A 17,390-nucleotide genomic window follows, 5' to 3' on the forward strand; every position below is an offset into this window, starting at 1 on the left:
GAGCTTCTCATAGGTTGTGGCTCTGTGGCAACCTTCATTAACAACCTCCCAACCCCACCACACGCATCAAACCCACTCACAGTCCTTCACTGTGTTCATTAATATCCTCCCAACCCCACCACACGCTTCAAACCTACTCACAGTCCTTCACTGTGTTCATTAATATCCTCCCAACCCCACCACACGCATCAAACCTACTCACAGTCCTTCACTGTGTTCATTAATATCCTCCCAACCCCACCACACGCATCAAACCTACTCACAGTCCTTCACTGTGTTCATTAATATCCTCCCAACCCCACCACACGCATCAAACCTACTCACAGTCCTTCACTGTGTTCATTAACAACCTCCCAACCCCACCACACGCATCAAACCTACTCACAGTCCTTCACTGTGTTCATTAACAACCTCCCAACCCCACCACACGCATCAAACCTACTCACAGTCCTTCACTGTGTTCATTAACAACCTCCCAACCCCACCACACGCATCAAACCTACTCAGTCCTTCACTGTGTTCATTAACATCCTCCCAACCCCACCACACGCATCAAACCTACTCACAGTCCTTCACTGTGTTCATTAACATCCTCCCAACCCCACCACACGCATCAAACCTACTCACAGTCCTTCACTGTGTTCATTAACATCCTCCCAACCCCACCACACGCATCAAACCTACTCACAGTCCTTCACTGTGTTCATTAACATCCTCCCAACCCCACCACACGCATCAAACCTACTCACAGTCCTTCACTGTGTTCATTAACATCCTCCCAACCCCACCACACGCATCAAACCTACTCACAGTCCTTCACTGTGTTCATTAACATCCTCCCAACCCCACCACACGCATCAAACCTACTCACAGTCCTTCACTGTGTTCATTAACATCCTCCCAACCCCACCACACGCATCAAACCTACTCACAGTCCTTCACTGTGTTCATTAACATCCTCCCAACCCCACCACACGCATCAAACCTACTCACAGTCCTTCACTGTGTTCATTAACATCCTCCCAACCCCACCACACGCATCAAACCTACTCACAGTCCTTCACTGTGTTCATTAATATCCTCCCAACCCCACCACACGCATCAAACCTACTCACAGTCCTTCACTGTGTTCATTAATATCCTCCCAACCCCACCACACGCATCAAACCTACTCACAGTCCTTCACTGTGTTCATCAATATCCTCCCAACCCCACCACACGCATCAAACCTACTCACAGTCCTTCACTGTGTTCATTAATATCCTCCCAACCCCACCACACGCATCAAACCTACTCACAGTCCTTCACTGTGTTCATTAATATCCTCCCAACCCCACCACACGCATCAAACCTACTCACAGTCCTTCACTGTGTTCATTAATATCCTCCCAACCCCACCACACGCATCAAACCTACTCACAGTCCTTCACTGTGTTCATTAATATCCTCCCAACCCCACCACACGCATCAAACCTACTCAGTCCTTCACTGTGTTCATTAACATCCTCCCAACCCCACCACACGCATCAAACCTACTCACAGTCCTTCACTGTGTTCATTAACATCCTCCCAACCCCACCACACGCATCAAACCTACTCACAGTCCTTCACTGTGTTCATTAACATCCTCCCAACCCCACCACACGCATCAAACCTACTCACAGTCCTTCACTGTGTTCATTAACATCCTCCCAACCCCACCACACGCATCAAACCTACTCACAGTCCTTCACTGTGTTCATTAACATCCTCCCAACCCCACCACACGCATCAAACCTACTCACAGTCCTTCACTGTGTTCATTAACATCCTCCCAACCCCACCACACGCATCAAACCTACTCACAGCCCTTCACCATGTTCATTAACAACCTCTCTACCCAACCCCACCACACGCTTCAAACCTACTCACAGCCCTTCACCATGTTCATTAACAACCTCTCTACCCAACCCCACCACACGCTTCAAACCTACTCACAGTCCTTCACCATGTTCATTAACAACCTCTCTACCCAACCCCACCACACGCTTCAAACCTACTCACAGCCCTTCACCATGTTCATTAACAACCTCTCTACCCAACCCCACCACACGCATCAAACCTACTCACAGTCCTTCACCATGTTCATTAACAACCTCTCTACCCAACCCCACCACACGCATCAAACCTACTCACAGTCCTTCACCATGTTCATTAACAACCTCTCTACCCAACCCCACCACACGCATCAAACCTACTCACAGCCCTTCATCGTGTTCATTAACAACCTCTCTACCCAACCCCACCACACGCTTCAAACCTACTCACAGCCCTTCATCGTGTTCATTAACAACCTCTCTACCCAACCCCACCACACGCTTCAAACCTACTCACAGTCCTTCATCGTGTTCATTAACAACCTCTCTACCCAACCCCACCACACGCTTCAAACCTACTCACAGCCCTTCATCGTGTTCATTAACAACCTCTCTACCCAACCCCACCACACGCTTCAAACCTACTTACAGTACTTCACTGTGTTCATTAACAACCCCCCCCAACCCCACCACACGCTTCAAACCTACTCACAGCCCTTCACCATTTTCATTAACAACCTCTCTACCCAACCCCACCACACGCATCAAACCTACTCACAGTCCTTCACTGTGTTCATTAATATCCTCCCAACCCCACCACACGCTTCAAACCTACTTACAGTCCTTCACCGTGTTCATTAACAACCTCTCTACCCAACCCCACCACACGCTTCAAACCTACTTACAGTCCTTCACTGTGTTCATCAACAACCCCCCCCAACCCCACCACACGCTTCAAACCTACTCACAGCCCTTCACCAAAGAATCAAAAATAACAGATCTATTTATTTATTTATTTATTTATTCATTCATTCATTTTCTTGTTTGTTTGCTTATGTCTTAGTTAAACTGCCAAGTAAAGTAGAAGTAAAAGTTTATCTACATGGTTCTGGTTAAAGCAGTCAGCGCATGCAACGGCTTAAGTTTTTAATTGATCCAAGGTCAAAAGGGCACGAGTTAGGATTCAACTGAACATGGACGAGGCAGCTGCTGCCAGCTTCACACAGACACAAGCAGCTGGGTGATGGAGACACACACCCTCAAACCTGTGAAGTCTCACACTTAAACACCTTTTCTCTACAAAATACACCCATTTGATAAGAAAGCACTTCCTGATGAGGAGTTAACCTTTTCCTGTGTCCTGTCAGTTCTCCACACCCAAGCACAGGTGTCCTTTATTCAAATTGTACACAAATTAAAATAGCCTATCAAAGTGTTCTTTCAAAGGAGGAAATCAGCGGTAGAATGTTGCAAGCCAATGTATGACCATGGATCTGATAAAATAAATAATTAATGCAAATTCACCCGGACATCATTACGGAATAAATCAGCTCCTTTCTGGGGGCCAGAGTTCAATAACCTTTATTAACAACCATTACTGCTACTACAACTATAACTACTACTATTACAGACACACACACATACATGCGGACACACATACACCTATCAGCTGAATACAAAGGCAGGGAACATTCGTCAATTTGACCTAAAGACATAAGAGCAAGCCTGTTGCTGCCACACACTCAAGAACACACAGCATTTTACCACACACAGAGCCTACTAATCTACCTCTCTCTCTCTCTCTCACACACACACACACACACACACCCTCCATGCCAACACTCATCTTCCATAAAAAAAGCGCACATACTCACCGACTAAGCTCACCCTTTCTGACTTCTTGTCTCTGCGCTCACCCTGTAGCAAACCTCCACGTGCTCCTGCTCTCTCTCTATCTCTCTCTCTCACACACACACACACACACACACATGACTGAGTTCACTCCATAAAAAGGATCTGCGAAGTAATGAGCAAAAGCAGGACCAGTCGAGAGGACTGAAGCTCTTTCACACAAACACACTCTCTCTCTGGAACGTGCGCACACACAGACGGCTGCATGGTCTCTCACAACCACTTCTACTTGCTGACACTCTCTCTCTCTCTCTCTCTCTCTCACTCCTCCCCTCTGCCCTCTCCTCCTCCCCCCACCACACAATAATTTGGTCCGACCTCAAAATTTGCCCCCCCACCCCACCCCCAGCCAGGCTTTTCAGGAGCATGTTCCTCCTCCCCACCTCACCCCGCCCCCAACCTACCAAACCTACCCGCAATAATGCCACTGAGCGGTCTCCATAGCAACTAATGACAGTGGGGGAGAGGAGAGTGAGGGGGGGGGGGGTGCGCGATGAGCCAGGAGGAAGACGGACAGGGGCAATGAGAGAGAGAGAGAGAAACTGACACTCAGATCGAGGGAAACAGAAGGAATGCATTTTATCAGAGATGACGCTCCTATAATTCCTGCCTTCTTGGAAAAAAGTGGGCATCCACAAATTCCTTTTATCGTGCATCATCACAAGCTCTTACTTTCTCCATTCACTTGTTGGGTGTGTGTGTGTGTGTGTGTGTGTGTGTGTCAGACCGGAAAACCCACAAAAGCTGCCGTGACACTGATGTAAGCTGCTAAGGGCCTCCTTCACCAGCGTATTCAATTGTTCCTGCTTTCTTCTCGTCCTCAGTTTCCCTCTTCATCCCTCCCTCCCACCCTCCAGCCAGACCCAAGAGTGACGGACAGGCAACGGCGACGTCGCCGCTTTCCCACATGCACCGTCACATGGTCACAGCTGAATCGGTTCGATCACCGTGGAAACGCTAGGAGCCAATGAGAACCATGGGCATTTTAAACAGGATTTAGCTACGGAGGAGAGGAGAAAGTGGGAGAAGTTTGTTGGGCACAGCTGCAAAAGTGAAACTGGGAAATGGTGAACAGCATTTCAAAAAGAGAGGAAATGAGATTTGTGAAATAGGATTTGAGCTGATCCCGTGTGTAGATGGTATATGGTGTATGGCTGTGTTTGTGTGTGTGTGAGCAAATGCATGTGGCCATTTGAGAGTGTAACCATGTCCAGACTAAATATTCGGATGTCCCTGCATGCACATGCATTCATGAGTGTGGATGCATACGTGTGCCTAAGAAGGAGTGTATAACTTTTGTTTATTTGTGTACAAATGTTCTAGAATCTTAACTCTGAACTCAAGACAGGTCGCAGCCTTCCAGTAATGCAATATACTTAAGTAGAGGCAAATGGTCAGAACATGAAAAAGGGAACCTTTTACCTGAATTATGGAACTGCTACAGTTCACAAGCTTGTCAGGGTGATCTTTTACCAACTTACAGGAGCTCGACACACACAAATATCCCCACTAAGCAGTATTATGAATCAGTAACAGCTGGTATCCGTAATCAGTAATCATGATGTTCATTTCATGGTGGATGTTTGTAGCTTTATAAATCTTAAATCCCCACACACCGAGGTCACAATGCAATCAGTTGTGTGATTAGATTTTTTCATCGCCCTCCCCCCTTTCTCTGTGTGCATGTTTCTTGAGAAATCATGATTTCTAATACCAACGTCAAACGAATCAACCTGATAAGAGTGACACCACACAAGTAAGTAAGTAAGTGTGTGTGTAGATAGATCTGTTCAGACAGAGGAGGGTTATTGGGCGTCGTAATGTGAGAGGAAGGTTTGCCTGGCTTTGGTACGATTAAGGAGTCTTGGAGTTCGGTCAGCATGCTGTGGAATGTTGGCAGGGTTTCCATGACAACAGCCCAGTGTCCTCCTTCCGGGACCATCCGGCCACTCTGCACTCCAGCCAAGACAAACACACCAGGACACAGTGCCATGACAACACCTCATTTATTCAATGTTTAATTTGGTTTGTTGGACGTTAAGGACCATTTTAGCATTTTATATTTTGGGTGGGGGTATGTGTGGAGGCGTGTGTGTGTGTGTGTGTCTATAGGCTCTACTGCACTCCCTATGGCTGAAGGTCGGTGATATCTCAACCAGACTGTTCCTCTGCACTGACCTCGAGTTTGTCTGTGTCTTGTTGAAACATCTGTGTCAGGACACACACACACACGCACACACACGCGCACACGCACGCGCGCACACACGCACGCACACACGCACGCACACTAGGACCTAACAATCTCAGACCTGCACAAAAGGTCTGATCTTATAACACCTCCTTTCTACCAGCTAACAGGGACTTTCATTTCTGCCCCCACCATCATCATGCTAACCTTTCATCAAGCTTTTAAATTTTATTTTATTTATTTTATTTTTTAAATTTAGCTTTGAATAAATGTAACCAGGTGCTAAACCAGGAACAATGGCATTTTGTTTACAGCAAAGTCACTACAAATCACACACACACACGAACAAGTCAGGTTTAGTTTTCCTATCAAAATGTTTCATTTTCTAATTGTGCTCAAAACTCCTCCAAAAGAATATAGGGATATTATTAAAGCAGACACACTCTCACAAACACACACTCACTCACTCTCTCTCTCTCTCACACACACACAAACGTGTGTGTGTGTGTGTGTGTGTGTGTGTGTGTGTGTGTGTGTGTATACCTTTAGCAGCAACCTAATTTGCTCTGAATAGCAATGCTCATAGTGCTCTAAATATATGAACACACTTAGCATTAAGGAAATATGAACATTTGATCTACCCCACGTGTACCACAATCATTGAAGAAGAGCTAACCGGTAACACCAGCCCTGAGAAGGCGGGGGAGGGGCGGGTTAAACTTTGAACCAACCACATTTACTCTCATTATAAGACAACAACAATAAAACCACACACACACACACACACACACACACACACACACACACACACACACGAGCCATAGGAACATCAAACACTCCGGATTAAATGCCGTTTGTCCACCCTTTAACGTAATAAAGTCAGCGAGGATCAACATCTTTGGGCCATTACAGTTGCATGACCACCACAGGCCAGTGAGCCCTGGCAGATTCAGTTATGGCCCCGCTGTTTCCATTATGCAGTTTAACCAAGAGAAGAGACACGTTCTGTTGCGGCATTATGCTGAACCTGAGCCCGTGCGTTTGCGAATTTACCGGTGTGGCTGACGGACGACGTGGTCTCTGCGGGACTGTTTCGGATCGGTATGGACATGATGAGGCACGCGAACAGATGAGTGACAGGCAAGCTGTCCATCTGCGGAAGGCGCTGGCAAACGGGCAGAGCCGGCAAGATTGTGCCATCTCGGAGCTGGTCGTCGGGGCGAGGGGACGGCTGCGGGAACCTCACCGCGGTACCGCCGAGGCCCAGATGGCCGGCTGTCCCACACGGATCAGCCAGACTAAGCAGGGGAAACGCCAGAGTGGGAGAGATGGAGAGGGGGATTAGGAAAGAGACGAACAGGTGCGATGGAGGGATTTCTCAGGGAGGGGGAGATGAGAAGAGGAGGATATGAAGGAAGCGTTCGGAGGTGGAACAGCCTCAGCCTTTACCCACCACCACTGATGGAGACACGGGGTTAGAGAGCAAAACAAACAAGCCCAGAAAAACCCACAATACCTGACCTGTACGTGCTGTTTGGACAAGGAGGTCCCTCTCTCTTATGCGCAAACACACCCACAGATCATTTTGATTGATCATGACAGGTCTAGTCAGGAGCTGCACAGAGAGTAGTCATGACAAAGACTACACACAAACACACACACACACACACACACACACACACACACACACACACAAACACAGTGAAGTACTCAATGAAACACACAGCATATAGGAGCCAGAACAATCATCGCATCCTTATATAGACATGGAGCTGGACTGAGCAGCACTGTTAAAAAGCCAGCTAAGAACTGACTAGAGATTTAAAAAGAAGAATATTTCTCTTTTCCTCATTTACACTTGCAATATATTAAAGTGGAACACTAAGAGTAATTGGTGTGATTAACTAGGAATGTCACGTCCCTAATTATTTGGAAAGGTAGCAAGTAATGTGGTCAAGCAAGTTGTGGTTTCATCTGAACAAAAAAACAAAAACAAAAACAAAAAAAAACAGTTTGTGGTTTTCTGATCTTTTCTTAACTTATAAATCCACCACACACTCTAGCACACACTTTATACACCCTCATTAACATCCTCACACTTTGCATTCCCCTATAAATACCCAAGAACATCCACGTGAGACGAGTAGAGACAGGTAGACAAATGATCTCTCCAGTCCTGTTATCGTCGCCGACGGAAGGAATTATTGAGACCATGTACCGAGTGTGCCAGAGCAGGGCTTCAATCAGCTAACCTCATGCTAACTGCAGTGCTGCTACCTAGTGGTCACAGAGTGTCGATGCACCCGACTAAGGCCAACTTGTTAAATCGGGTTTCATGTCTGACTTTACTGGTACCCAAGTATGATCAGTTTATTCCATATTCATGGACAAACATTTTCCATTTGATGTTTGAGCTATAATGAGTAGTGCTAGATTTAGGGCTAGGGTTAGGTTATGGCCTATAGCAAAAACACCTGAATAAGCCAAGCACTGAGATTATCGAACCAAAGTAACAAAAGGAGAATTAAACTATTTAACTATACAGTCAGCACTGCAGAGCGGAACGTCAATGCTCTCGTGATGGCCGGCGTGTCCCCACACACGCACACACGCACGGAGAGACAGACAATCTTCTGCTCTCTCTGGCCATTACTCGCCTGTGAAAAGCTCTTCCTTTTTCCTTGTGTCATCCCTCGCTTCCATCCATCCCTCCCCCGTTTCCTAGGGAACATCAGTCAGTTCATACCATCTTACCTTTCCTCCAAAATATTAATTCATGCTGGGCAGCAGAGAATAATACAATATCATGATCCTTGATTCTAATAATATGAAATGATCTGCATCACAATATTTAGTTATCGTGAGGTTTGCTAACAGTTACAATGCACCATCAAATGACTTCTACTACAACATTTAAATAGGCAATGAAAATACATGGGTATTATATTTAGCAATTTTGACAAAATTGTATCACCATTTAAAACGAAACATGAGGAAATCAACAGTTAAAATAAGAACAGCATAATGGGCCTTCATGGAACAGGCTGGTTGTTTCGATTTAGAATGAACTGGCTGTTGTTACACCAACAGTGTTTACAGACCCTCTCCAATTTCCAATTAGTCTAAATCTCCACTTTTTTAATGGATCGTGCCACTGGTCTGTGCTCTTGGAGTACTGACGAAAACCATGTCGTGTTCCGAAAAAGCGCACTGTGAAGTATTGTCATGACAATACCATTATATATCGCCCAAACCCAACGCAGGATCTTTTCTCATGGTTTCCATGGGAAATATGTGGAATGGAGGGGAGAGGAATAGAGAGAGAGAGAGAGAGAGAGAGAGAGAGAGAAATGGAGTTTTTGATGATGAAAGACGGACAAAGCCTGCTGTGTTTCTGGTGTTGCTCAGCAGAGAACCAGAAACAAGAGAGCAAGAAAACACAGGACCAAAAGGCAGCATGAGACTGAGAGAGAGAGAGAGAGAGAGAGAGAGAAATGCATACCGTGCATTTGGGTGGGAGATTTGTCATCGGGAATTATGAATATCGCAAGTACTATTTGTTTAATCAACGGCGCCTTTTGACCTGTGATGCGCCACTGTGTTATGAGGAACCAGATTCCATGACAGTACTGGCTGAAAGTTTTCAATGTCTTATTAGCTGGAGGTTTGAGAAAAAGAACACTAATTCAAGAGTGGGCGTTTGTGCTCTCTTGCACTCGGACACAAAATCACTAGCAATCAAAAATAAAATCAATATTATGAGACATTTGAGTGGCTGCTGCGCACTTGTGGCTCTTAGTTGTATGTCACTGATTTTTTATTTATTTATTTATTTTTTTTGGAACAAAGGTATAATTTATAAACAGTACTCTTTGGGTCTAGTTTACACCTACAAATGAAGGTAGATATAGTGTAACTGTCTTTTGTGTTTATTCATGTAAATGCCCTAAAGGACTAGGCTCATCTGTGGCTGGAAACTCTGCCTAAAAGAGAGCTAGAGAAAAAGATGATGAAAAAGCTATCTGTGGAAACGGCTCCTAATACAAACCATGGCACCTCACTGAAGGTGCATGGTTGAACACACCTGAGAATACCAGGTGTCAAGACTGTGTGTGTGTGTACACACTACTCTCACATTTCACCGCCAAGGCACCCCGAGCCTGAATTCAAACCCTCACGCTCCGATTGGCTGCGGTTCACTGGGGCCCCTGAGGCTACGAGGACACCCGAACCTCAGCTCACGACAGCTTGGTCCTCGAGTGACAGAAAGGCTGTGGTCAGACAGACCCGCAAATGTGGCCTGCATTCACAGCGACCGACCGTCCGACGGGTTGCTTTAGAAACTCTTTTGCACCAGACCAAAGTGTAAACTGCAAAGAAAAGGCATCAACATGCATGAAATTAGTTCAGCAGAACTGTTTGCCGTCGTATCTCCCACAAACTCCTGGGACACCCACATTTACGGCAGCCTAGTTTTAATTTCAGGACATTCTTTTAAGCCCACAGTATTCAGGCTGACAGGTGCTGTCTGTACGAGTGATTCTTTAAGGGAGGGGGTGTCAAAGGGGGAGGAAAGCATTTCGACTGAAGTTCAAGTTCAGCTGCATTTCAGTGACGTGATGGCATTCAGAGTATGGTGGACCCAGCATCTCTGGACCCTGACTGTGCTGAGGCAGTGCCCCGGGGCGAGGCAGACTCCTCCACGGTTCGCCGTTTCTGAGGCACGGCCTTTAGAACTGGTTTGACGCCACAGGCACATGCATGTGCAGCTCACACGCGCGGTATTGGACTCGGACACTTTAGTGCATGTGGGCAGGTGAGGTGGGCAAGGTACAATACAAGAACACAGTGTTTCTTCCTCCTATTTGTGTGCGTGTATACTTGTGTGTGTGTGTGGGTGTGTGGGTGTTGGGGCTGACCTCAATCCTCATATTGGCAGCCTGAGAGACCAAAAGCCAGGAGATAACAGGAAACACCAGCCTGTCTCCTGTGTCACAAACACATGCACACCTGCTTCCATATATTCAAGCATGCATAAAGGGAAAGGCACATACACAAAGCACGCACACACACACACTACATTCAAACATGAATAAATGCAGATAGTCACACAAAGACACAAGCCTGCCTGCATACATTCATGAACACACATTACAGATATGCATGTACGCACACAAACTTTATTTCAGGAAGAAATAAAGTTACGCAGACGTTTGTGCGATTCCTCTAATTGCACCTGTAGTACGCAATAAAGCACCAGACTTTTTGTCTTCTCCCTTTCTCTCCCTTTCTCGCACTTGCACACGTGTGCATCCCTCCCGAACAGAAACAGCTTCCGTTCCTTCCGTTTGACCAATGAGGGGGAAAAACATTATTCTTCCAAAAACTGCCACACACACACACACACACACACACACACACACACACACACACACACACACACACACACACCAGAGGCTGCCAGAGCCACTCTGCTGATTCTACTCCAGCCATCTGACCAACATTACAGATGTTAGTGTGACCCAGAGACACAGGGCAGAGTGCTACAGCTACAGAGAGAGAGAGATCAGTCCTGCAGCTACAAAGAAAGCAGGGGGGGGGGATAGTCAGTCATGTGGTCATGATAGAACGCTACCAGGCTGATGGCGAGATGGGGAGAGCGTCTGAAAAAAACGAGAAACTGTAGGAAAAAGGGAGTGTGTGTGTGTGAGCGAGAGAAATGGAGAGGTCCGCTGAGAGATACAGAAAAGCAGAGACAAATGGAAAGACAGTGAGGTATTTATCCTCTTTTCAACCCATGAACACACACACACACACACACACACACACACACACACACACACACACACACACTCCTTTTCCGACTCCCATTCTTCTCTGTGGAGTCCCTTCGCCCCTTCCTCCTATTCACTCTTCTCTCTCTCTCTCTCTGTTGTAAATGAGAGTGTTTATAGTCAAATCCAGCCACTGCCAACAGCTTCTGTTATTAATACTGAATATATAAACACTCCGCCAGAGCTTACACACACACACAGACACACACACACACACACAGACAGCCACCCACCCACCGACCTCGACACTCACCAACCCCTCACCCACAGCCTCACCAACTGGCCTACTTAGAGGTAGATCGCATACGTTACGACCTGCTGCTGTGAACTTACATGCCACTGAACTGAAATCCAGTGCCTTCGCTCTAGTGACTACTTCTGTCTCATGCAGAAGCGCGTGCGCGCACGCTAGCACCTCTGAGCTAGAGCATGAAGCACCGACAGTCTGCAGGGTCCTCCTTCCTTCCATATCCTCTGGGCTCTTCTTCCTGCCTTGAATGAGTCGCTGAATATGATGGAGGGAGAAAGAGAAGAGTGTAAGAGAGAGACGGAGGGAGGCACCGAGAGAGAGAGAGAGCACACCCATGCCACACAGGGCTTGATTAGACATGTAGGGTGAACAGAGCTACAGTCAGACATCCTGTCTGAAAAGGAAGCGCTGCTTGTCTGTGGCTGATGCCCTCTGACATGCATTGCCTGGCAGCAGGGATGACCCTTCATGAGAAGACGCTGCTAGTTGAAAGGTAGCCCTCCGATAAAACTTACTGAATTGCAGACAAAAAAAGCCATTCTGTCAGTTGTAATTTCATAAAGGACATGGCTCATTTTGACAATGGGCCCAAAGTTTACTGTTACCCCAGTAATGCAAGTTCCAATCCCTCTCTACAATACCCAAGTGCTCCAGTGCATACAGGCCTACAAGTATCAACCATATATAATGATGTTAGACTTGGTGAGCAAGTGGTCACTAATAATGGTTACTAATAATGAGTCGCTGGCTTAAAGGCTGCAACAAAAGCAACTCCAACGTTACTAGCAGACGGCTACAAAATTGTATTAAATAAATGAATTAAAATCACCAGTAGGTCTGCATGTCAGTGTCATATGCGACAGAAGGAGGTACACTAGGCATGCTAAAACGATTTTGCTTTTTGACGTTCAGAAGACTTATTTTAAAGGGTTCAGTGGACACATTCATTTTGAGCAAAAAGCCGCTCCTCCATGCCTCCCTTCCCCAGGGCCTTACATAAATCTTTTCCTTATACAATTAAAGGGGGGGTACACAGCTTGTGTTCATGTGTGTTTACATGTGTGTGTGTCCTTGGGCACGGCTTGCTCCCATGGTCAAAGAATAATAATACCAAAAAAAAGAATAATAATACAAATTTTCATTCACCAGCTGGTGCTGTGAGCAGACAGACAGAGTGTGGGGGAGGAAGAGAGAGAGAGAGAGAGAGAGAGAGAGAGAGCCCCTGAGATTCATAGGCATAGTCCTCACACTCCCAGTTACTTCACTGTGTCACTCTGTCCCTGCCTCAGCCCTGCCTCCCATAGAGCCTACCGATCACTTCCTGGTCGAATCTATATTCTCACGCTTAATGATTGTAAGAGGAAATGTGGTTTCCCATGGGAAAGACCCATGATAAGAGTAGCAGGACTAAGTCGAGGCTTACACCCCCCACATACACACACACAAAATAGAGAAAACAACTCCCTGGCTAGCCATTCATTCAAAATCACAAGCTGCCAATAGCAAATATAATGACAGGCTGCGATACAGCAGCTTGCAGTATACACCAGGCCAGTGACCCAAACTTTCACCATTTAGCCATCCCCTTTAAGACAACTCTGAGTAGTTTAGAAACTCTGATGCATGAAATCCTGTCCTGTTTTCGGAATAACTATGTTTTTATTCATTTGTTACCAGTTGTTTTATTCACAACACAGTCCGTTTCTGAAAATGAGCATTGAAAACGAGCACAATCACCAGCAGAATGTCGTCGCCATTGCGTCACCACGTCGTCACCGAATTCAGCAGAAACGTTTACTGCAGCGCTCACTCGTACGTCTTGAGTTTTGCTGGACGCACGTCAGATGAGATTAAGTCATCGGGAGAGGGGACCGGACACAAAGCTGCCATTCAGGGAAACCAGTCTCAAGATAGGCTTAGACGCTCTCGGCCAAACGGCTGCTAACGTTTCCGAATGGCTTGACGCGAGGAGCGAGTGCTGCTGCAGGGACCTTTTACACACCTCGGCACGAAGAAGGTGTTGTTTAAGAACATGTTTGTTTGTTTTTAAAACCACATTCGCCTAATACTTCTCTGTATCGCTTCTCTTTTCATGACAAACCCACCTTGAATCTCAGCGTTAAGAGTTCCTCTTTTTACGAGTATGCGGTGCAAAACTGTTTCTTGGCACAATAAAACGTCTAGCTCACGCGTGAGAGTGACAGAAGAGCCCACTTTATAGAACACAAGCCCAAACGGGCGGCGCGCGTTCCCGACCATTCGCTCCACGGAGACGAGGAATCCTGAACTCCGCTGCCTTTTGCGTCGAGTGTCAACACTCGCGTTCACCGCCGAAAGGCTCACGGTTTCACCGTCGTAGCCGAGACTTTTAAAACTGGATTTGTACCGCAGACAGAGTGCCGTCCACCGACGTAAAGGACGGCACCGGGCGCGCACTAACCCCCAAACGCCATGACAAACGTAAAGTTAGAAAAAGAAAACATTTACCGGTCGTTGGGGTTCCCTGCATCTTGTCGACGAGAGAGTTGCTCATCTCTTCCACCACGAAGCAGTCTGCGAGTAGGGCTTGCTCGGACACTCCTGAGGTTTGCTCAAACTGCGCCGCTGTCGTTCCCCATCTGCGTCCGTCAAGTCGTCGCGCTCGGAAAGGACACCTCGCTCCCTCGCGCGCGCCACGACTGACGCCTTTTCTCTCCCTTTCATGTGCGCATCAGTCCGTTTAGTTCACTCCTTCCCGCGGCTTCGTCCGGTTTCCTGTAGGGACTGCTGTCGTATCCCTCCCACTCTTTTTCTCTTCTCTCCAGCCCCTCAAATCTCTCTCTCGCTCTCGCTCTCTCTGTTCGAACCTTTGTTGAAGTTTTTCAGTTTTGCACAAAACACCCAAATCACCATTTAGGAAACATAAGCCTCCATAATTATAATCATAACGCATTTTTATTATGCACAACATAAATGTTGCATGGAAGACGAATACAGTATATGCTGAAACTGGATAAGGTTAAGGCCAGTTACTAAGACGTTTATCTTGACTGCAGTGGCGGAGGGTTAAGCATACTGCACTCTCGTAACGGTAAGAGAGCAAAACAGACATTGTCAGCCATCAAGCGACACATTTCTGACATGTATCTTCTTCACACACATTATTCGTTATAATCTATTTACTTTGAAATATATGTTTTTGTTCATTACCTATCAGAATTCATACCATTCTAGGTACCTCCATGGGTTCCTTTGCTATGGGTGGACAGTAAAGAGGTCCTACAACTTGGCCTACAACTTGTTGGTGGGATGACTTCATTAAGTATGTACATTTTAAGTTTTACTGAAGTCAGGATTAAAGGATTAAGATGTTAATCCACCAAAGATTAAATGTTACTTCTTAAGAATGGAAACATCTTACATAGATTATGTTGTTTGTCATCAGCAAACAAACTAGAGGAAACTTGACATACTTGAGTTCCTACACACTGGTTTTACTTTTACTTCTAATTTTTACTTCTCACTGCTTAGATTTTTGTACAGGCAATTTAAGATTTTAACTCAAGTGCATTTCTGAACACGTTGTCATTTAAACGGTGATGCCATGTTATTTCTGTATTTAACTCAAGAGTGGGATTTGTGTACATCTCCCCATCCTGAGTGTGGGTACTTTTCCAGAGCAGACCCGCGCCTGCACCTTGTGCACATACTGAGGGGATGTTCACCAGATGCTCAAGGGGACTCCTCTCAAGCTTGCTGGAGGGCTTGGCTGGGTGAGCCTTTGTGTCATTACCTCGCACATGTTGCCAGTCGAGCCACGTAATGACGGCCTGGTTGATAGCCGCCTCTCTAGCCAGTTGCTAGGCATGCGGCTGTGTTCCATGCACGCTCTGCAAAACATATAGCTTGCAAGCAAGATTTCTCTTTTTATCGAATGCATGAAGGCATATGGCATAGCTATAATCGGTTTTAAGGCCAGGTGTAATGTCACTAAATCAAATGAATGCTTTTTTTAAAAACATAATCATACTTCATTATACTCTAAATACTCTAAAGCATACCCCTAATCATTTCAGGATGGTGCTTCTGGTCAACTACATGATTTTTCAAAAACATTTCAGCGTATGGTGTTTCTTTTAAAGGTGATATTCAGCAGACTTTTTGCTTTCTGTGTGCATTAGGTCAGACAGTGTAAGGTTCTCCTAGTAACGGTGCAGGGGCAAGATTACGATGATGACGCTGGTCGATCAGGTGACGTATAGCCTCCGTGGAGGCTTAAGTGACGATCTCGACCAGCGTCCTTTCTGCTTCACGCCACTCCTCTGTTTAAAGGGGTCCGACGCCATTTCCATCCACGCCGATAAGAAGACGACAGAGGCCTTTCAGTGTTAAGACGTTCACATTCATGCACACACATTGGTTTTGCTTTATGTTGATCGGGGGATGTTTTAGTGTCGCCACGTGCAATATTATTTAGCTCCTAAGCACACAGAACGCCAGACACTTCTACAGACCCAAAGAAAGTGTGACTATATGTGTGTGTGAGGACGTGTATAACTGAGTGAGTGTCTCTGCAATTGTTTCAGAGCGATAAGAACAACATTAGAAATGGGGATCTAAGGCAGAAATATAACAGTGTGTGTTGTATTGAACGAGTCATAATACTTTTTTTGAACTTGTATAAACAGATAAAAATTCTAGAGAAAGATAAAGCCTGTATTCCTGAAAAGAATACTGCAAAGCCTCACTAGCTCTGGTTTAAATAAAGGTTTTTGCAGAAGGCACCTGTTTAAGTATTCGGCACATGTGTGGCATGTGACATTTTAATTATCCCATGTCTTCATGAAACGAGAGCTTACATTCCTTTTAAACCAAGTGAGCAGTTTTACATTTACGGTATTTGGCAGACAACATTTTCTAGGGTGACATACAGAAGTGTTTTGTAGTCTCTATCAAATACATTTCCTCACGCGAGCATAGAAATGTGAGTGCCAATAATATTATCAGGCTAAAGCCCTGGCTAAAGTAAAAAGAAGAAAGTAAAAGTATTTTAGTGTATATTTGCATATTTAAGTGCTTAGTGACTCAGTAAAGAGGTGAGCTGGGGAAGTTCATTTCACCACCTACCTGGGTGCCAGGACAGAGTCTTGTAGCTTGGCTTCTTTGAGTCCTAACATCATAGCACTTTCTGTTGGGTGCGATCATTTCATTAACCGTGCATAAGAGGAGGGCAAAGCTCTCGAGCATCTGGAGGTTAAGTTCTTCAGTGTGTTATTTTATTTTCAATTGCTTTTATATAATCCAGGGCAGGACTTGGAAAAAACTTCAAGACCAACAGGTTGCAGGCCAGTGTGTTGCTAGATTTGTAATAG

At 45.8% G+C, this 17,390-nt stretch overlaps 1 protein-coding gene and 1 long non-coding RNA gene across 5 annotated transcripts in view; one reads left to right on the forward strand and one right to left on the reverse strand.

Moving 5' to 3' along the window:
- The window catches only part of fgd (faciogenital dysplasia), a 38,453-nt gene extending 23,743 nt beyond the window's left edge, over nucleotides 1-14,710 (reverse strand). For 2 of the 4 annotated variants that reach the window (XM_081703214.1, XM_081703212.1), the window contains exons 1-2: nucleotides 14,527-14,660; nucleotides 12,123-12,294 (exon numbers count right to left, since the gene is read on the reverse strand). In XM_081703214.1, coding sequence (XP_081559340.1) covers nucleotides 12,123-12,258 — 136 coding nt within the window. In that variant the 5' untranslated portion in view covers nucleotides 12,259-12,294; nucleotides 14,527-14,660. Of the gene's footprint in view, nucleotides 1-7,008; nucleotides 7,252-12,122; nucleotides 12,295-14,526 lie in introns of those variants that run through there. The other 2 variants (XM_027015021.3, XM_027015020.3) reach the window with 2 other exon arrangements.
- A 734-nt stretch (nucleotides 14,711-15,444) lies between these two features.
- LOC145652580 (uncharacterized) lies at nucleotides 15,445-16,811 on the forward strand. Its single transcript, XR_014118803.1, has 2 exons — nucleotides 15,445-15,791; nucleotides 16,200-16,811. It is a non-coding gene; the product is annotated as an uncharacterized LOC145652580 (long non-coding RNA).
- The last annotated feature ends 579 nt before the right edge of the window (nucleotides 16,812-17,390 follow it).

Source organism: Electrophorus electricus, chromosome 20 (assembly GCF_041902795.1).
Source record: "Electrophorus electricus isolate QZ-2024a chromosome 20, ASM4190279v1, whole genome shotgun sequence".
Classification (NCBI taxonomy): Eukaryota; Metazoa; Chordata; class Actinopteri; order Gymnotiformes; family Gymnotidae; genus Electrophorus; species Electrophorus electricus.